General features: G+C 36.2%; 1 protein-coding gene across 1 annotated transcript; it reads right to left on the bottom strand.

Moving 5' to 3' along the window:
- Window positions 1–688: 688 nt before the first annotated feature.
- Window positions 689–2811, bottom strand: LOC127854078 (uncharacterized). Its single transcript, XM_052389068.1, has 2 exons — window positions 1666–2811; window positions 689–1582 (listed from the first exon to the last, which is right to left on the bottom strand). The coding sequence occupies exons 1-2, from the start codon at window positions 2809–2811 to the stop codon at window positions 689–691; spliced, it is 2040 nt and encodes a 679-aa protein (XP_052245028.1).
- Window positions 2812–23004: the final 20193 nt, after the last annotated feature.

Here is a 23004-nt window from a genome sequence, read left to right as displayed (position 1 = left end):
AGGTCATTGACAGACCTGAGGAGAAAGGAAAACCGAAAAGGCTCATACTTCCAGATGTCTCCCCAGGTCAACTTCCTGTCTGCGGTATTCCACGTGGCCCATGCTCCCTGCGCTCCCATCTCAACAGCCCTTGCTTGTCTGGCATTTTCTTCCGCCCTCCTGACCTCAGACTGAATCATTGCTCGCCTCTCTTTCTGGTCTGATCGGCTCCACAGTACCACCTTTCTCGCACCAATTCCTTCACGTCCAACTGCAGTCACTCCGACAATGTCTTTGTGCTTGAGCGCGTTCTCTGCCTTGCTCACAGACTCTGTCGCTGACCATTTCCTGCTCGTTCGGGTTTGGATCCCTGCCTCACGGATGAACTCGTCCGGAGAGTCTCTCAAGGTCAACACAAGTCTTGCTTTTGCTGTCTTGAACTCTTCTACCAGTGAAGATAGCGGGAGCTGTAACTTGTTGCTCTTCTCATAGAGCCCAATACTGGTAAAGCTGGGTGGAACTCCTAGCCACTTCCTGCGGTGTCGACTAGTGATTCTCTCCAGGGCTTCCGCTGTTGTGCTGGGTACCTCGTAAAGCATCAACGGCCAGATTAGTCTTGGGAGCAGTGCATGCTGGTAAAGCCAGGCTTTGAACTTGCCGGGTAGTCCGCAGCGGTCTATCTTCTTGAGACCCTCCTCTACCTGTTGCTTTACGTTCTTGACATTGTCGCGATCTTGCTTGCATCAAACTTGCCCAGGCATTTTATTGGACTTGTCACTATGGAAGGAATCTCTTCGTTCTGTACGTAGAGTTTGAACCTCTCTGTTGTCTGTCCTTTCTTTATGACAAGAGATCTGGATTTTGCTGCTTTGAACTTCATTCTTCCCCATGAAGCGACATCCGTAAGGGCTGTCAACATCCATCTAGCTTGGACGTGTGTCGTTGTCGTCAATGTGAGGTCATCCATGAAGCCTCTGCTAGATGGGAGATAGATTCCTGACTCTGTCTTTGGTCCACGTGTCTCACGTTGGACAGCATTTATCAGCAGGTTCATCCCCATGATGAAGAGCACCACGGAAACTGTGCAGCCGGTAACGATTCCCTTCTCCAACTTCTGCCATCTGGTTAGCTGGTCACCAACAGTAAACCGGAGCTTGATTCCATCCAGGTAACTGGTGATGATTTTCTGAATGTGGCCGTCCACATGGTAGTGTCGTAGGGCTGTATAGATGAGCTGGTGTGGAATGGACCAGTATGCGTTGGCCAAATCGAGCCAAACTACAGTGAGATCCTTCCTCCCTTTCTTTGCCTCACTTATTAGCTGTGTGGTAGCACTGGTGTGCTCTATGCAGCCGGAGAAACCGGGAACTCCTCCCTTCTGGACCGAGGTGTTGATGTATGCGTTGCCTGCCAGGAAAGATGTGAGTCTTCTTGCAAGGATGGCAAAGAATATTTTTCCCTCAACGTTGAGCAACGAGATCGTTCGGAACTGGTTGACCGTCTTGGAATTGCGTTCCTTCGGTGTAAATATCCCCTCGGCCTCCTTCCAAGCCTCTGGTACATCCCCCTTCCTCCAGACTACTTTGAGGAGCCTCCATAAACGCTTGAGAAGTAGTGGGCACATCTTGTACACTTTGTACGGGATGGCATTGGGTCCTGGCGCCGAAGCAGCTCTGGCCTTTTCACAGCTTCTTTCACCTCGCCAGGCGTAGGTTCCGCCGCATTCAGCTGTTCCTCCGCTGGATCTATTCTGTCACAGTCCCCTAGCACGTCCTCTCGATTGGGGTCAGAATGGGTCACATGAAGGAAGTTCTCTATTTCCTCTAGTGAAGTTTCCAACTTTCCTGACCTTTCTTTGTCGAGGAGGGATCTTGCGAACTTGTATGGGTTGGCTGTGAAAGCCGCCCTCTTCTTTGCCTGTTTCCGTGTCTTTCTTCTGCTGTTTTCTGCTTTCCGTAATGATGTCAGCTGTGTCCGAACTGTATCTCTAAGCTGTGCAAGTCCAATCCTCTCTGTGGGTGAACTAGCACAGTACCTTCGTTTCAGCTGCTTGAGTTCACGTCTAAAGTTCTGGATACGAACTTGCCGCCTGTTTGGTCTCTGAGGTTCCTCTTCTAGTCCAAACCTCTCCTTTCCTACTGAATATATCAAGGTTGTGAGGGTGGTCAGCTTCCGGTCTACTGGTCCTTGCATGGATGCTTCGAGGATGTTCTCTAGGTCCTCGTCCAGTTGGGTCCATGATGTCTTGTCTGAAGCCTTGGGCCACTTAATCCTTGGTCTCCTGGTTCTAGTGGCAGTGTCTTGCTGTGGTCTATCCGGATCAGTCACTTTGCTTGCTTCCGGGCTGCTTTGAGTCTGTAAGAGCTCTAAAAGGGGGTCATCATCCTCCTCAGGATTTCGAAAGACATCCTGTGAGGTCTCCTGAACATAGAGTTCTTCAGTACTGTGGGTTGAATCCAGACTGGAGTACTCCTGCGTCTTACTAGCCAAACTGGCTATGCGCTGCCCTTGTGATCTCACACGTTGACAATCAGACTTCCCTTGGTGAATGCGTAGACCGCGTTGGTTTTTGCACACCTTTCCGCAATTACAAGTGACCGATCCATCTCTATTCGTAGTCGGTTGGGAAGGCCGTGTCGATTCCAAAAAATCCGTCCATGTGAGTCTATCATCCTCCCCCCCTCTCGGTAGACTCTCGGGGGTGTCTTTCATTTGTGGAGTCTGTAGCTGTTCGTTGGGTGTCCCCTCTCGAGGACTGCAGTTCGGGATGCTACCCCTAGTGCCCCTGTTCCAGTCTGTTCCTGGCGCAATCTGTCTCTCCAGCGTCACCATTCTGTTCTTGGTTGTCATCCAGTCTTTCCTGGTAGTCACTGGTGCCTCCAGATATCGAATTAGTTTAAATACAGTCTTTTCAGCATAAATTACGGTGAATACATATGACTGGGTTTCTGTTTCGGCACCCCTCCCCCATCAGAATTATTTCGCTAAAGCATCTATAAATAAATGTAGATGTAAAAAACTTGTTTTATATTAGTATATCAATAGTTTGGATACCTTTATATTACAACTATTTTAACCGTAAACAGTCGATTAGTACTTACACTAAAACTGCCTTCATTACTAAAATTTAATTTCTATATTATTCATTTCATTTATTTTATGTGAGGAAGCGAATACATGTCTTCGGTAGATAAAGGTTTAAATCTCGTATCGATTATAGGATACAAGCAGACGACAACAATCCATTCGTAAAATCGATTTCAGTACTGACTTTTCGACGTAACCCATACGGTACATAAAGACGGGTTTTCATTCACTAGAGACGGAACCAGCCCCTGTTCCTTGGCCAGAACCAGAAGCGGCACCGGCAGCAGCGCCACTTTCAATGCGTCGACGAGCAGACGATAACGCCGATAATGAAGTTTGGATTATTGGAGATTCAATCCCCTACTAGGCTGGTCAGCGGGCTGAGTCGCGAGGGATGCCGGACCTTAACCTCCTGGATGGGGCGCAAGTGGTAAGGATGGGCGTTTGCAGTTTGGGTATGGCAGACGCCGTTCACCACATGCAGTTTCTCGCTATATTTTAGATGCTACCGAAGGTACTAGTAGTCCATCTGGGGGTAACGATTTGGTCAGGCATAACCTTCAGGTATCGTTTAAACAAATTCAACAACATTTAATATTTGAATAGGGCATTTCCGGAGAGCAACATAGTCTCGACAAATATTTTGCCCAGATTATATTGGAGGACTCCAGAAACGGAAAACCAAAAACTAGACAAAAAATGGAACCGTGTAAATCAATTTGGTCAGCAAAAGTAAAGTCGACCTTGCACAGTTGTTTATTTTTGGTACTTCAGGCTATTTATGTTTTAAAAGTACATTGTTTTTTAGGAAGGTTAGTGAACCTACTTAAAGTTTGCCTTGTTCAGCTTGTTCGCCAGATTAAAATGCTCAAGGTTACGCTCTTAACCGACAACTGCTCTTTTTGCACTGATACTAGAACGTGCCTACATGTATAAACACCTAGTATATACAATAAGCAGGGGCAAAAACAAACACTATGAAATTACAATTTGGGTGCAATATCAACAAAAAAATAACAAAACATAAGCCGTTCTATGTATTATGAATGCAGAGAAAAAAGGCCTATGGGAGTTAGAAACAACAAAAAACAACAAACACGTCTTAATGCCGAGCTAAGCCTTTATTTGTCAGTCAGCATTCCGCTGAAACATGACTGGCATGTATGTGCCCCGACCCGGGATCGAACCCGAGACCTCTGGATTTCAGCAAGCGCCTTATCCACTGAGCTATGGAGGCACACAAGAAACAAGAACAGGAAGAAATCTAATTATAAGCATATTTAACTATAAACCGTTCAACGGGCGACACGCATTTTTACTTCAACACGTATGTTTATTCTGCGTCGTTACCAAATATGCATGGCGTGAAGTTTCAGCTTCAAGGACAGAAGAGAAAACATTTATTATGCATTCAGTCTTTTATTCATGTCAATGTTCCACTTGCCAAACGGTGTGAAACAAAACAATTACACTAGACAAGACACACGTGTATGTGTGCAAAAAGATGGACTAACTACCGATCGATTGGTCATTGCGGGCTCGGATACAACTTAAATGTAACCCGGGTACGAAAAATATATTGAATCGCACCCGGGCATTCTAACGCTAAATTTGTCGTTTTAGACACTTTTTCAAATTAGTTATGTTCATATTTATGTCAATATTCTATCAAATGGCCTCACTATTATCGAAACTCCCACTAAAGAAAGCATGTTTAGGAAGTTTTTGTTCAAAGAGTATTTCGTTTCTTATTCCGTAGCGCGTTTTACGATGTTGTATTCTGGGCGGGAATAAAACTCGGGAACAGTCTAAATTCGTCGGGTAGGTGTAAGTATATTTTCCGTACCCATTTTAGAAAACTTAAGAGTACCCAGGATACATTTAAGTAGTACTCGAGCGGACAATCAACAAACGGAGCCTAACTACCTATCATACACAATAATCAATTCAGAATACACGTTGTTTATCGCACGTTTCAAAATGAGTGATGCAAGGGAGACTAACACGAGTGTGTACGTTATAAATCCGTCAGATTGAAGTTAATTGCACTCGGTTGATTATGTCATTACAAACTAGGAGTTACTGATCTCGGTCCCACGAGTTAGCTATGCCGTAAGCACGACGTATTTAGTCTGGTTATGTCGTTACGAACCACGAGGTAGTTATCTGGAAATTGTTTGTTGTCAACTACTTATTGGAGAAACCATTTCAACGCATTATCAACTGTATGGCTTTGTCCTTTTTCGAAGTCGAACTAACGATATTCAACATAAACATTTTAGTTTGCGGACTTCGAAACTGATTATAAATGTAGGGCAGATATAGAGTTTATTCAACATACATTAGGCTTTAAGCCCATGAGTAAACACATTTTACAACACAATATATTCACAAATGGTCAATGGCGTGCAGAATTGTTAACATAACGTAGATCAAATGCTTAATACAACAAATTCATGCACACTTTATCGTATATTGTATTTATATATATATAAATTAGATAAATAAATGAAGGTACTTGGAGAGAAACTACTGATAATATAAGTCAGCTCTCAATTTGAATGCTTTAAAAACAAAAATGGATAGATTTCGTACACTTTTTTCATTGTCAGTCTGTAAGAGTTCGATAAACTATATCATGTTTGTATTTTTCCAATAGTATTTACTTATGTATTTCTTACGTAAATTAATAAATGTTGGGCATTCAAGTAAAAAATGAAATTCATCCTCAAGGACGTTACAGTGTTTGCATTTTCTATTTTGAAAAGGTATCTTTTCAGGCTTGTGCCATCTCCCTGCTTCCACTTCAAGTCTATGGGTAGATACTCTAAAACGAGTTAACGCCATCCTAAATTTTGAGACATTTACAAAATTTAAATATGGTTGTAACTGAAAGCTACTAAAAAGTCTATAAGTTATACCTTTGGTCGTGTTTTCCATTTCATTTGACCAGGTTTGCAAAAACATCAGAAATACGTTGTTTAGCTACTGATAAAAATATCTTAATATCTCCTACCCCTTGAAAAAAACACACATCACTAAAACCTAATCTGTCTAATACATCCTTGAGAGATTTAACCCAAGACTTTTTTTCTGGGTATATATCATGATCATGTAATAACATATCGTAAACAATTTTTATGTACTTGACATCATCGGATTGTAATATTTAAACCAGTACTTTAAAACACAAATGATACGTTTATTTATTAACGGTACACGTCCCAGTTCTCCATAAACGAAGTTATTTTGTGTTTGCAACCTCACACCTAACACTTGTTTACAGTATCGTATATGTATTCTTTCAATCTAAACACTATTATTTAACCCCCATACTTCACAACCATAGCTTAGAATAGGTTCAATAAGTTTATAAAAAAGATCAAGTCTATGATTAACTGTTATATCTGGGTATTTAACTAAATTATATTTCAGCTTGTATATTGCTTTAAGAGCCTGTCCTGAGAGTGCATCATACGTTAATGAAAAAGAACCCCCAGTGGTAAATACTATGCATAGGTATGTAAAACTATTCACTATTTCTACAATTTGTCCTTTGTAATAAAAATTTAAATTTCGTCTATTCTGTCCTCCTTTTTTAAAAATCAATATTTTTGTTTTATTCACATTAACGCATAGCTTCCATTTAGTACAATACTGCTCTAATAAATCTAATCCATTTTGCAGTCCGGCTTCCGATTCTGCAAATAATACAATATCATCAGCATATAACAATAAAAATAGTTTTAACATACCAAGATTAACTCCTTCAAACTTATTTAGCATAAAATGTTCCTCGATATCATTTAAATACATTGAGAACAAAAATGGCGATAAAGATTCACCTTGTCTCACTCCCAAATAGCATGTAAACGAATCGTGACTGATTTCATTATTAAATTTTATTTTCGATTTAACAACATTGTACATCAATCTAACTATATTCAACATTTTACCACGTACCCCTAATTTTATCAATTTATACCATATGATATCTCTTACTATAAAGTCAAATGCTTTCGTAAAATCGACAAAAGCTGTGAATAGTTTTTTATTTTGATTCAAAATATGGTTAATAATACCCTGCAGTACAAAAATATTGTCAACAGTTCCCATACCTTTTCGGTATCCGGCTTGAGCTTCGATGTACACATTGTATGTTTCACCCCACATGTTCAATCGACTATTAATTATTTTACTAAATAATTTTCCTATCGTACTTAACAGTGTTATTCCTCTATAATTATTCGGGTCATCTAAATCCCCCTTCTTATGCAGCGGAACAATAAATCCTTCGCTCCAAGCCTCTGGGAAATAACCTATATCAAACATTTTATTAAAAAGTAAATGTAAAACCCTAAGAAAGGATTCATTTGTAACACCGTGTTTAAGAAACTCATTTAAAACGTAATCAGGACCATCAGATTTACCATTTTTTAAAGATTTACATACCTTTTTAATTTCGTCTTGAGATATTTCAATGTTTAAATCATCGAACATTACCTCAAATTCCTCATTTAGGTATCTTTCATTAAAAAACAGAATGTCTTCATCTGGCTGATAAAAATGGGTGTCTGGATCATTAATGGATTTAAAGTATCGAAAAAAATCATCAGTCTTTAATTTATCTGACTTGCATGGTTTACCGATCCCTTTAATAAATTCCAATATTGTTTTGCATCTAATAATCGGTAATGTTCTAAAATCTTTGTCTGCTCTAAATCATAATTATATTTATGTTTTCTTACTAAACATTTATAGTTGCTCCGGGATTGAACCATCAAAATTCTATTTTCATCCGACCTGTCCGTTCTATATATGTTCAAGTTATTATAAAATTCAGATTTTGCCCTTTGACACTCGTCATTAAACCATTGATTACTGTTTATGGTCTTTTTGAATAAAGGTGAACAGACATCATCAATTACAGTACAACATTTTTCTAAACAATTATCTAATGACGCCGAACTATTTATAAGATCGATATCATTACATATATTAATCAAACATTGAGTAGTTCCTGAATTATTGAAAGATTGTATATAAATATCCTTTTTTTCATTATCCCATTTGAATACGTGCGGTACTTTATCGCACTCATTTATAACCCTGTCATTAACACAACAATTATTTTTAACAGAAGTCTTGTGAAATTGTACTACACAGTGGTCAGATAATACATTCGGATCAAGTACTTCAAACTGATCAATACATGAAAATAACAACGGCGTACACATAACTAGATCAATAACACTCGATCCTCGACTCGTTACACAAGTAAACTTTCCTAATTGACAATCGACCCCTACTCTACCATTTAACACTTTTAAACCAGACATTTTACAAAAATCAAGTAAACATTTACCATTCTCGTTTACATTTTTATCTTGACTTATCCTCGGTAAAATAATATCTACAACATAATCATCTGGTAATAAATTGAAACGGTGTAAACCATCATTTTCGACATAATCAGGTTTATTACCAATTCTTGAATTAAAGTCACCACAAACAATAAACTCACAGTTATTATTAAAATAACATTGAAATTGAATCATATCGTTTAAAATTTGATCAAATATGCTTTCATTAACAAACGTTTCTCTACTACTTCCTTGTGGCACATTATATGCTAAACAGAGTAAAACATCGCTATGGCTTTTAAACAAATTGCCTTTTAATTTAACCCATATAAACAATCATCGGTATTTTTTAAGAATTCAACATCGTTTTTCAATTGATCAGAGATAAATATTATTATCCCCCCACTATCTCTTTTTGAGCCTTTTAATTTAACACTTCTGTTTAATATATAATAATGAAACCCGTTCACAGAATAATCGTACAGTTTGTTTGACCAGGTTTCAGTAAATAATAAAATATCGTTTTTTGCAAACAGTTCTTTCATTTCGACCGACTGCAATTTATTGTACCGTTTTCCAACTAGTCCCTGTACATTTAACATACTAAGTCGAATCCCCGTGTTCTCTCCACAGCTGTCCTATTTCTGGTCCAATTCACCGCGCTTGGCTGCGTTCTGTGTCCGTGTTTTATTAATAGTACCGCTACTTGGGTTTTTTCCAACACTCTGTGTGTTTCTGGTCGATTGCGCTTGTGAGGATTTACCACTTTTAATTCGTTTTACTGCATAGGAGTAATTCGCTTTTTGCGTTTGATTTTGCGAACAGTCTGTGTCAATTTCGCTCGTGATGGATTTTCCCCTGTTGGATTTATCACCGCCTTTCGGTAAGTAGCCATTTTCTTTACTCGTGCTTTCACTACGGTCCGCGTAATTTGGCCCACTTTCGCTTTGTGTGTTTTCAATGCAGTCTTGATTGTTTACATCGAGATGGGCGTTTACGATGGAAGGATTTTGTTGACTTTTGCTCTGGGTAAATGTCAACACCTCGTTCGTTCCATCTTCATCACTGTTCTCATCATTTTCGCGACGTTCTACCACGGTTTCGTTAGAGTACATTCTACTCTTATCATGTGTATGACTGGTCGGACACTGTTTTAGTCAGGGACCTATACAAACAAAGGGATTAGCAACCTCGCGATATCCCGTTACAGCACGCAAAATAAACCGGTGCGCGAGATCAGGGACCTATACTTTAATCTCGATCGATTGGTCCCGGTGCAGCGATAATAAACCGGTGCGCGAGATTTGATAATCTTGATCGATTGGTCCTGTGTAGCGATAATGCGGCTACACGATAGCGATTGCGAGGGATTTCGTTATTTAACGCGTTACGTTTTTTCGGATTCAAATTATATTATGTTAAATAAATATACGTATTCGTTTAATTGTTGTGTTGTTGATCTCAAAATCAATCATTAATTAGTCTTATTATTACGCAGTATGTCGAACGGGCACCCAATTATCGGACTCTTTGATGAATATTAATTGCCGGTTGTTTCGCCAGGGTTAAATTGCCGTTGTTTATCGCACGTACATGCATGTACAAAAGACCGGTCTTTTAATAGAATTAAAATGTTACCATGTTTTGTTTAAAATAGCAACATTATCAAGACATGTTAAGTGCAAACAACTCAAAATGTATAATTGTTCTTTTAACCTCCGACGCAGCAAATTTTCGAATGTCATTTTAATATTCATTTGGACTCCCTTAAGTCATAGTGAACGTCGGATTCATGGAATTTACTGAAAATGTCTTCTAAACATAAAGATTTCCTTTCATGGGATGACGACATAGATTTAGATTTGGTATTAGGTGATTATACTGATGATGAGGCAAACAATAAATCGCAAGCAAGCACGAAAGAGCTGTGCTATATTTGTCCTGTTTGTGGCGCGGAGTATAAAAGTGTATCAGGATTTCGAGGTCATGTCATGAAAAAACATCAACAGAATTTACGAGGTAATAAATATTGGATGCATTTTTTAGTTCTGCATTTTGCGTACAAACCAGACAAAAAACAAGAAAGGTTATCGTGTTTTAGTAGTTCTATATTTATATATATATATATACTCATGTTTTATTCGTTTTATTATCATATATATCTCGAACAATCAATAAATAAAACAACATTAATAAATAAAATCCTCGCACATGCAAGTAAGATATCCAAAACAGTGGACACATGATACGGTGTAATAATGATGAGACAATTGAATCTGGCATTTACAGTTACTACTAAATAGTGTGTACAAAGGAGTTTAGTGTTTTATTCCTTTAATTATTTTCAAAGAAATGAATATAAAACGTGTTGTAGAATGGTTTTGACAAAATTATGGACAAAGATTTAAATGCAGTTAATAGAACATAAATGTTTATTCTGACTTAAGCATATTAAGCTAATCGTCATTTACATTACATTTACAATAACAGCATGCTTTTGAAGTAAATACAAATCATGCATCACTTCGAAAAAAGTTCAATTTACAATATAAGGAATAAACATGTTTTCGTGAGAATGTTAATATTGTTAATACATAGTGACCACATAATGTCAAATGTAGTTTAATAATAACAACTCTTATACTTGTATAGGTCCCTGTCTGTACCAAAGTTCATAAGTGAAAAATATAATTATTAAATGATTTTTTTAAAACAAGAATTACATACATTAATATAAAGTTAGGACATATATAATTGCATAAAGTATATACTTGCATTGTTTTTCACTCGTAATTACAAAATTTTACAAATATAGAATTGAGTAATACTGACAATGTAAAAGCTGTATGATATAAATGATACCTCTACCTATGCTACACTTAATTGTAGTTAAGTATAAGTAATATCCTTGTGTTGACAACCTATACTAAAGCAAAACTATAGTTTACATGTATGTATAGCGATATGGTTCCTTAGAGTATATAAAGTACAATCATTTTATTTAGAGAGCAATCGATAAGTAAAATTAATAACTCCATCTATACAAACTAGTTAATTTCCATTATCTATATCCCAACATCGACTATCTATGCGAAAAAAATATATAGATGAGCTAGAGGGATATATTTGCTCGTAGGAAATTAAATAATATTGTACGTAGGAAATTAAATAATATTAATAGCTTTAAAAAACAAATACGACAAAATAACTTACATGTAGTAAATATTATACAAATTATATGGTAAGTTATTTTTTTGCATTTTTTTTTCAAATAGTACACTATTTTTTCGTTTCATACATACAATATTATTTAATGTACAATACCTTCAAATTAAAAAAACAACAACAAAATAACTTTACATAAAAAACATACACATGTTACATGAACATTCAACAATACACATGTTATACTAGTTGGATGTAATGTTTCAGTAACTAATCACTTTCTTAAAATATAGTACAAGTGTACAACATGTAAAAACATGGATCCATAAGATAAGACATATGCTTTAACTATACCGCACATTACTTTTACATAAATAGGCACGTAGTCTACATTTCAGTAATCGCACTTGAACAAACTGAATAAAATCAAATAAAAGATTCATATTATGTACAACATATAAACAAATCCAATACTTGTTATACCCAAAAAATCCAATACTAGTTATTCATTCAATGCGATCAATACCTTTTGCAAACTAAATTATTCAAAGTTCTTTTGAGTCTGCAGTGAGAACAAATTTCTTAAAGAAAATGTTAATATTCAAGTAACATTGATGCTACATACAGAACCAGTGATTAAGCAGTATTTGCATGGTTTTAGGAACTCAGTTTATAATAACATGACAATATAAAAGTAAAATGTGCAGCTCCATGAAAAACACATGCATGCCAAATATCAAATTGCTATCTTCAATGTTGCAAAAGTTATGACCAATATTAAAGTTTTCAGACGGACGGACTGACTGGCGGACAGTTAAAAAACTATACACCACCATTTGGGGGCATACAAATTCATAACATATATAACACCGAAATTTATTTAATGATTTATCCTTGTCATTTAAATTGATCAATAAGTAAAGTTCACTGCATTAGCTAAAAAATATTTATAGGATACAAGTTACTTTTTAAAGATACCAGTTTTGTTCTAGGACTTATGGCAGATATTTTATAATGTACAGAAATAAAAAAAATTCCATCATCGAGTGTATGAGGTTCATGTATTGTGCATACCATCCCAGCACTGACAAAAGTTAAATTTACAGAAAAGGTTTACATGAATTATCTATGCATACAAATAAATCTGTATGATTGGTTTATGGAAACTTATGTTAATAATCTGTAAACATACATTTCCATAAAAAAATATTTATTTTTATGCAAACATAATCAGGGACCTATACAAACATATTTGTATAGGTCCCTGACATAATTAACCCATTTATGCCCAGTGGACTCTCCCATCTTTCTAAATTGGATCAATTTATTTCCAAAATTAGGGGTGTCAAGTATATTTATATCTATATTTAGAATATTTCATAAAGAAATTCATTTAAGCAAACAGCGCAGACCCAGATGAGACGCCACATTATGCGGCGTCTCATCTGGGTCTACCCTGTTTGCAATGTTCTTTTTCTCAGGACGCTAGGCATAAATGGGTTAAAGTCAACCTTTTCTGTTTACTTTCGTCTTTTTAACTTGGAATGGTCTATGTTTTCTTTGTCGACCGCACCCCTTTTAATGTTTCCCTGCTTTACTGGTACAGCCAAAGAGTCGACAGTTCTCATTGTTGTCATCACATTTCTGACCTCATAGACAGTTGGGTTATTATTTGATCCCGCTTTATGTCTATAGTGACCGAAATGTTGCTCAAGAGGATCCTGATTGAAATTATGGGTCAATACAAAATTAGCACCCTTGCTTAACATAAACTTCACACACTCGGTGATGGAATTTACAGATATTTTAAGTCCATCGAGAGTCTGGTGGCTTAAAATCATCTTGGCCCGCTGGGAATCATTGAAAATTCCTGGCCTACTTTGAATGCTCTCCTCCCACTTATTGATGTAACCAAGAAAATCTTTAGTCAGGAAGTTCAAGCGTTCATCATCCACACTAGTGTAAGGCAGTAAATTGTCATTGCGTTTATTTCTCCCTTCAAACAAACTCCTAACATTTAGACAGTCAAAAAATTCGTTGAATAGTTTCATGAACTGCACAGTTTCTGAGACCTCTGGACCGTACAACTCCTCAAGGGCAAGAGCTACAGAGTCGCTCAGAACCTGTGCAGCTAAACTGACCTTCATGTAGTTGAAGGAAAGCAGATCAATGTGTTTTCGCGACAACTTTGGGCAGGGAGAGTACAAGTTCATCTCGCAATGTTCCTCAAATAAACGAACTAGGTGCATCCATGAAATGTCTTTATCATTCCTCCACAGCATTCTTGATTTTTTGTGGGCATGTGAGTTACAAAAATTGTTCCTCACAGTCTTCAGAAGATGTGGAACATCTGATATAAAGTAAATGTTCTGGTCACTGTTGTGTGGATTTTCCGTCTTGTATACCACAGATTCAATACCCACTCGATGCATGTTGAAAAACCGTCTATTTGGTGATGCACCGTCACAAGTGAAGAACAAGACATGTAAATTAATTTGGGATAATTGTAGTAACGCTACTGTCTTCCACAGAATGGGGTACAAAAAATCGGCTGTTATGCCTGTCGTTGCAAAACCAAACAACGGAAAACACCAGTTGCAAGACAAACTTCGCAGCATCACAACCAACATGTATTTTGCTAGTTCTTTTTTAGTTTCATTCTTTGTTTCGCTGAATTGCATCATTTCATTGGCAACATCGCCTAGATTGCAGTATCCGATGAGCTGTCCAGTGTGTTTGTCGTACACTAAATCTTCTTTAATTTTTATCTCATCAAAGAGAAGACCGACATAATTCCTCCACTCTGTGTCATACAGGTGTCTCTTCACAGCTTCCTCCTTCAACAAACCTAGAACATCTGCCTGGTGACCCATTTCACTCTTAAGGAAGTGCGAATAGTCAAATAATGTCCTTGTTGATGGCAAATTTACAAATCCAGTTTCGCGAAGAACATCATACGCTGTTTCTGACTTTTGTCGAAGGTAGAGACACCAACGAATGATCATGGGGTGCCAGCGCATCCCTCGACTGTCTTTCTTTTTGGCAAAAGACATCTGCTGTTCCCAAAACAGACGCTGTCGGCTGGTAGAAATCGGGAACGATTTTTCAAATTCTGTCTCACAACTTGCCATCAGGTCTTTCAGTTCATGATGTTCACTGCCTTCAACACTGATCCCATTTGCTGTGATGATCTTATCAAATTCCCTCCTTTGTTTCCACAACTCTGTTTGTATAGGTCCCTGTTTTAGTCTATCTGTAGCGAGCATGCTGTACCATTCTGGAAACATATCGCGTACCACCCGTCCGTTGATGTACAATCTAGCTGGATATTTTATTTGGACTTTCTGATGTAACTGTCTCCCTTGTACAGCTTCTTGTGATTGATACAATTCCTTTCGCGCTCTCGCTATTTCCTTTGGATATTGCCTTTCTATTCCAAACGGGCTTCTCTTTAGCTTGTAGGCCCTAGCAAGAATTGTTTCTGTGTCAACGTAATCGCGAAAGCGGACTATCATTGGGCGTTTTTGATCATTTAGATGACTAATAATTCTCCCCAGCCTGTGTGCTCGGTCTAGCATCATGCCTTCTGTTTCGATTTCTAACTCGTTCTCAAGGAACCTTATCACCAATGTTCTGTCATTGTACGACATTTTTTCTGACAGGCCATATATTATTATGTTATTTCTCATGTCTCTTGCATCCATATCAATGGAATGGTAACACATTGACCTGGTCATTTCTGATTGCCATTCGCATACCTGTTCTAGTGCTCACACTCTGTCGTCAATACGTTTGAAATTCGTGTTTGCTCTCGCTATGTCACTTCTACACTGTGATATTTTATCTTCAACGCTGTTAATTTTTTCGAATATGCACAACAGTTTATCATCTATATTCATATTTACGAACTGTTCTGTGTTACTGCTACTCACTTTTATCCTTTTCGGTTTTCGTTGCACTGTTTGAAAGCCGTCAGACGATCCGATGCCGCCATTTTGTCTTTGTTTGAACCGGTTTTGCACGGGTATTGAGTATTCTGTCATAAATATTGAGTCTGATTCATCCATAGAGCTTATAACCTCATCAACCGATAAACTAGCCATTCCAACTGTCTCGTGAACCACAAATTCCACTACTTATACTTTTAACACTTGGAATTTTAAATATAAACACCGCTCGACCAAATTTTTTTTTCCGCCCACCATTAACCGGAAATGACATGAGCCTTGCACTGTGGAATGTCGTATGTGGTTTGCTTGTAACCAGAACACGGTCGATTTAATTAATCCACATATTGTTGACCGGTTTATCAGTGGTGTGTTTTTAAACGGTTTAAAACTTCTTAAAACTAAATTTGAAACAAAGCAGCAAAATACAACTGTAAATGTGAAAGAAACACGCGTGATATTTAATTGTTTGTATTCCTTTCCTAACACGGTTAAGAGAATTATCAATCAGTAAAACAGGCCTGACATGATGTCTGGAAGTTGGATACCATAATTGGATTTATGTTACTGTTCTGTCTTAAAGGGGTCTTTTCACGTTTTGGTAAATTGACAAAATTAAAAAAATATTTCAGTTTCGCAAATGTTCGTTGTACTTATGATATTTGTGAGGAAACAATAATACTGAACATTTACTATGCTGTAAAATATCCAGTATATGCAAATTTTGACCATTTGAAAACTTGAAAATTATAAAGCGTTGCAACGCGAAACGATTGAATAATTTGGAGAGTTCCATTGTTGTCGTTATATTTTGTGATACTACGAGGATTGCTTATATGTATCAACAACATCACACATTTTATGAGTGCGGATGGTCGAGTGGTCTAAGCGATAGACTTTTACTCCAGGTGTCAGTGGTTTGAGTCCAGTTGAGGGTTACTTATTGCTTTCTTTAATATTATTCTTGATTTTTTGCTGGAGCTTTTTAGATCCAATGTTTACATTTATTTAGTTCCAATGTTTTCATTTATCAATATAAAGCATTTTGTAACAAACTTTAAAGCATGCCAAATCTGTGAAAAGACCCCTTTAAACGTTAAGATAACATGCATATACATGTTGGTACACTACTGTATATAACAGTCACCATTCTTAATGATTTTGTATATTAGTATATGTAACAATGGATTCAACCAGTGAAGTGTCAAGGGGCAATGAAGATTCGGCTGAACTGTTTCAGCTTGCTGGTCAGATTGATTCCACTTTGGACTCAAGCATAACATCATTATTTTCAAACGTCAGAATCTTCAATGCATTTTTAAATGTAATTATTAAGGAATTTAAAATAGTTGTTGGATTAAAAAAGTTCTTAAAACAAGCAAGTTCATGTAAAAAAAATTATGTCACTTTTTCACTTATGAAGTGTCTTTGTTTAGCAACATTTACGGGTGTTGTGAATGGCTTATCAGTAAATTTTGCGTAATTGATACCACACAGCTCTTAATACTTCGAGGATTACATATTTAATGTTAGTTTTTAAGCTGTTTCTAACTATAGAATCTATTACAAACAATTAGATTCCAACGAAGATTTGTTTTATTATTTATGGAGTAGGGCTTAAACATTAGCAAAAATTTCGTCACTTACAAAACAGTAGTCCCTTATCGGGTTAATGTTGTCAAATACGAACCGAATCTCCATTTATATTTGTTAACCTAGCTTATTAACCAAGTACTTCTTGTTATTGCAGGCTACATTGTTTAATTTTAAATTAATCTTGACATTACAACAAGCAAAATGGTGGTGTTTTATATACAATAACCATAAACTAACATGCAGGTCCGCATATGACCCTCTATACAAAGACCAATAGATTAAGTACTGCTTAATTCAATATCAAGATTTTAATTGTCACTTATTATTGATCAATCGCAACAACAAAAATTGGCCTACATAACAACTGAAGTAGAATTATATTTCCCATCCAACACTTAATTAACATAGCGAGTTTCATCACAGTCATAAACAACTGAAATAGAATTATATTTCCCATCCAACACTTAATTAACATAGCGAGTTTCATCACAGTCATAAGCTTAAGCTCTTTCTGAGTTTTCACGTGCTCCAAATTTATTTGTCACGTATTGCTGTTACCGTTCCATTCACAAGTATTCTCCTTTGAAAACAATTGATATTACGTGCACATTTCCTACATGGCACTCAGTCCACATGCTGCGTTTTACTCTGCCAGCTAAAGAAAACATTGAATTATCAAAGTGTTTAGTTTTTGTGACAGTTTAACGTATTTTTGACGATAGCCACACAAATTTGTATCTGACTATTTGTGTTAAATATCGTACACATTTTCAATATGGCTTTTTATTCACCGCAAGTTTAATCAATCTACATGTAGCTTAAGCTCCTTTTTTGTTATTAAAGGATCCTGATGTATGGACAGTTTTTCCCTCATTTTTTAAACCATAGCAGCCTCAAAAAAAGTAAAATAACGTGTTTTTTTTTCGATACGAGTTGTTTTTTTAAATACCGAAGTTCACCAGCATTGCTTAGTAACTTTAAGAGCCATCATATGATACATATTTTGACAGTCAGATTGACACACGATCAGTTATTCCACTCCGAGTATGGGGCGGGGATAATAACTACACTCCGATGATACCGGAAGGGAGCTATGAAATCCCTTCCCTTACTCATTAAGATATAAGCCCGTTGTCTGATTCCTGCTTTTAATCTTGTTTGTCCATGCGGCAAATCAACAAACTTTAGTCAAGAATATCACTGCTAGTGTTATACATGGACTGTGGTCGTTTGTGGGTGCGAATGACGCTGAATGTGAAAATGATCCGTTTGAATCCATATCCAGAAGGTTTCCCGATTACCTTCAGAATTTTGTTGAAATCTTTAAAAGAGAGTACATTAATAAACCAGATTATTGTGTGTCTTCGATGAAGAGAGTTGCATTTACTGGTTTAGAATCGGCGATTGAGACCCTGCTTTCAACGCCTCAAAATAAAGCATATTACACTTCAGAAAATTTGAACACTAATGCCAAATAGACGATATACTATTATAATAATAGCACATTAATAGGAAAGTGTGGAAAACCTGCCTACGTGGGCATTCAGGTGATATACTCAAGAGAGGATTATAGTAACAGCCAAACAGAAGCACAAACAAGTTATTGCAGTTAACATTCAAATGCGAACATTCACAACATGGATATATGAATAACAATGCACATTGTGCAAATAACGATACTATAGGGCCACGACTTTTTTTTTTATTGGTTTACAAAAATTATTTTGAAAATGGTCCATCGGGCGGTCGAAAAAAAAAAAAAAAAAAACATCATTGGAAAAAAAAGTTAATACTAATAACATCAGAACAAAGACAACATATCTTTTATAACCTTAAACACAGAGACAAAAAATCAAATTATGCAATGAAACACATCTATATCTTCAAATAAAATGAGTCCTAACAGCACATTATGTAACATCAGGCAATTTTAAACACTGCATTACATGACATGCGTTCTTCTCCCATTAAAACGAAAAACTGCGCTTCATTTCCATAATTGGATGCGCACCATTACGCAATGCGATGCCCGTTGCATAAATCTTATATAAGATAAACTACTCATACACAAATAACCCGGTATGTGTTTGCTCTTACTCGACTTATGAGATCGTACATGAAAAAAAAAATCGAGGTAGATCGATCCATGCGTCGTCGCGGTAATGTTTGTCAAAGTTGTTGTTGTCATGAAAACTCGTTGATTTACAACGCAAAACGTCTTATTTGAACTGACGCGAATTAATTTAATCATATTTGTCAACTTCGCTTTTGCTTTATTTTGATAATTTAATCCAAAGTTTAATGTTAGCAAGTGTTTTTTTTTACTGGAATTGTAAACAAGGAGTCGGTTAAAGTCTTCCGAAAATGTGCAGTCTGTGTGAATTGACAGTTTGACGTCATCAAAGGAAAGCCGCTTTCTGTCGGAAGCAATAAAGCGACAAATTTCGCGCCGAAAAAATTGGCTTCCTTTGTCTAGCAATCAACATGCCGAATCAATTGTGTGTTTGGTTCTCAATTGCAATCCTCCAATTTAATAAAAGCACGTGCATAGCTCCGCCTTCGTATCTTTTGCAGAGAACGGAGGCGGAGTTTAACGGTTAATTGAGCTAGTGTTTTACACAAGTTGAGTTCCGATTTGCCGAAATTACTCGGCCCAAAGCGTTGAAACGACAAATACATTTATCAATGATTTTCCGAGATATACCGATTTGTTCCGATTTCCAAACTTTCTGTACAGTTCCTATAAACTATGGCGGACGTGTTTACAAAATTCCTAAACACATATATCGTAAATAATGGCAGTGTTTTATTGGATTATTTATACTAATTATCAAATACTATCGGGTTTGTTTAATATAATTAACATGTTAAACAATATAGTTGCGTCACAGACACGGAAATAAATTTTGATGGGGTCGACATTTGACTGACGCTGATTTTCTTATTGTCTGTAATTTTTACCCGAAATAAATTTTGAGAAGTGCCCATAAAAGGACTGGTACATAATGTGTCACATTGAAAAATATCCCGATCTCTGCAATTGAATATATGTGAACCAATCGTTGATTGTACTTACTTGATTTTATTCGTACTCAAACCGGATCGTTTTTTTTTCTCGTTTTCTCGTTTTGCAGTGCGGTCGGGAATAAAATATTAAAAAAAAAGACGATTTTCCGATTTTATTTTTTTTCCCATTTTCCAAAAATTAGGGTCGGCGGTTTTGTAAACCAAGAAATATAAAAGTCGTGGCCTAGATTTCCCCGAAAGTAATGCGGATTCAGTTCGTCCGAGAGCATCCCTTTAGAATCGCGTATTAAGAACTGGAATCGGATGTTTAAGAGATATTGTTGCCGAAGAAGTAGATGAATATGGTGATCATGACGACGAGGATACGTCTGGTAAGGATGTTTTACGTTTGGCTTGAAGATTTCTAGGAGCTGTTCACAACCGTTTGTGTGAAGAAATACATGACATTAAATTAAAGTAGATTGGCTTTATTTCATACTTTCATAAGGCACAGACGAACAAACGCGTACAACTATAATTGATTTAGATGGTTTGTTGTTAATTGAGTTTCAAATGACACAAATTGCTAAATAATGCAATCGAAATTAAAAACTTAAAAACAAACGTTAAAATAAATTGAAAATGAAAATGGTGAACAGAGTCCACAGTTAAATGTTTTTGTTTGCTTTAGTTAAGATGGTATATAAAATGTACATCAAAAGCAATTTGTATATTGCTACATGCTCATATGGTATGTAGGTACATGAATTATTGCCTTACTATTCATAACAATTAAACCCAAATGAATATTAAAATATGAAACCTTATAATAACGTAAGATACAAATGGTAACATTATAGAACTTTCAAATGAAATAAATATCCAGAATATATTTATAAATCAGGATTATTTAAATCAACATTGATTAGTATAGTATCATATGATTATTTATCTGCTAAGGTACATGCGATTCACATAATTAGAAAAACAGAAATTGAAACAAAGCATTAGTATAATGTCGGTTGTTTTTTCATCCTGATATGCAACATGCTATGTTTTGTTCTCGGATGGCGAAAGTATCAAAGTTACGTATTTGTTCATTCTGTGTCATATGATCTTATATCAACCATTATTAAATTGGGAAAATATAAGAAAATGTTGTTTTTTTCCCCCACGAAGTTCGTTCGTCAGTAAGTACCGATGTACGTATATCCTACGCAAATACGTTATAAAGCTTTTGTTCAAAACAAGCTACTGGAGGGATCTTGTCCAAACGTTCATTGTTTAATGATCTTATAAAGATAAACATGAAGAACGAAATTGTTGCTGCGATCATGGTTTGTTTTACTATAGAATATAAAGTCCTCAAATGTGTTTTAAACTCCTATTTTAGTACTGGGACATTTTTCTACTTTAGAATATGTAAATATTCTTAAAATGTTGTATTTTTATCTCTTTTTTAACTACTCAATAACTCTCGTTCCACCTGTTACAATTAAAATATTCGTATGTGCCGATTATTGCAAATATTTTAAAAATGAAACACGACTTTGGCGTTTACTTGTAAAAATGCAAACTTAAACTTCTAACTTCAGACTAACAACAATTGACTTTATTCCTATAAGCATAAATTGCAATATTCAAATAAAACAACAATTTATTTCAAGCCTAGCAAAAAAGACTATCACAAATTTAAGGAAAGATAAACTAACTTAACCAAATGCCGTATGTTGAGTACGCATTCACCCCAGCTAATGCTCTATTCGCAATTCTGTAACTGTTAGTGTATGTCAAATCGTATGCCGATGTATACTTGTAATCGCCTAGCAGCGTATAACGCCAAAGCGAGAAACATGCTTTTCATGAACTCGAACTAAAAAGATTTTCAAAGTGACCAATCAAATAGACATGAATCGATCATGTACATATCACATGATATCGTATGAATACAAGCGTGAATTACTGAGGCCCGTAAGTCTTACTTAACACAATGACCTATAAACAATATTCTATAGGTCTTTGCATTACAGAAAAACAAAACAATTTACAAAAAGAATATCGTCGTTTATTAAAACTAAACGTATTTGATATTGTTTTGGATTAAAATATATTTTCTATCACACTGAATAATGTGCCTAACAAAAACCCGTATTATAAACAAACAGCGGAAATATCTAAAAACTGACATAAATTGTCAATTGTACCAATTGGGAAGTGGACACCGACAACGAGCGAGGCATGGTATTGTAATGCGCATGGGGGGTGGGCGGGGGGGTTAGGGGGTTAGGGTAAGAGGTCGGGTTTGGGTTAGGGTTAGCCTTAACCCATACCTTAACCCTAACCCGACCCCTAACCCTAACCTAAGCATAACCAAGGGTTATCTCCCCTATACCATGCCTCGCTCGTTGTAATTGTCCTCTTCCCTGTACAACTCCTTACACATGAGGCCCCATAATTTACATTAAATATGAAACAATTGGGTTCTATCGTGACAGTGCTTAAACGTGCAGTAAGCAAAAATGCTACACATAACTAGTGTTTTTAACCCCGTATTACTAGATGCCCAAATATTATTGTTTTTTAACTTTACTTGGTGATTTGAATGATTAATACTTGCAAATACATATCATTAATTAAAAGACCCTTAGAATGCGGACTTCTTGATTGGTCATATATTTTCTAAGTGTAAACATGTCTGTAAATATAAAAATGTCTTTTTTGTTCACAAAAACAAGTGTTCACTTTTTAATGAGCACTTATCTAGACTCAACAAATGAATATGAACGTCAATAATATCATACGTTTTCGGAAAGAAGGTTTATTCAACATGAGAAACACAAGATGGATTTTACTTTTTGTAT

Source organism: Dreissena polymorpha, chromosome 1 (genome assembly GCF_020536995.1).
Source record: "Dreissena polymorpha isolate Duluth1 chromosome 1, UMN_Dpol_1.0, whole genome shotgun sequence".
Classification (NCBI taxonomy): Eukaryota; Metazoa; Mollusca; class Bivalvia; order Myida; family Dreissenidae; genus Dreissena; species Dreissena polymorpha.
This window is presented reverse-complemented; position numbering and strand designations above follow the sequence as displayed.

Coding starts and splice junctions, on each gene's coding strand:
- LOC127854078 (XM_052389068.1), bottom strand. CDS start 2,811: ATGGTGACGCTGGAGAGACAGATTGCGCCAGGAACAGACTGGAACAGG. Junction 1,583..1,665: donor CTGGCGAGGTGAAAGAAGCT/GTGAAAAGGCCA, acceptor CTACTTCTCAAG/CGTTTATGGAGGCTCCTCAA.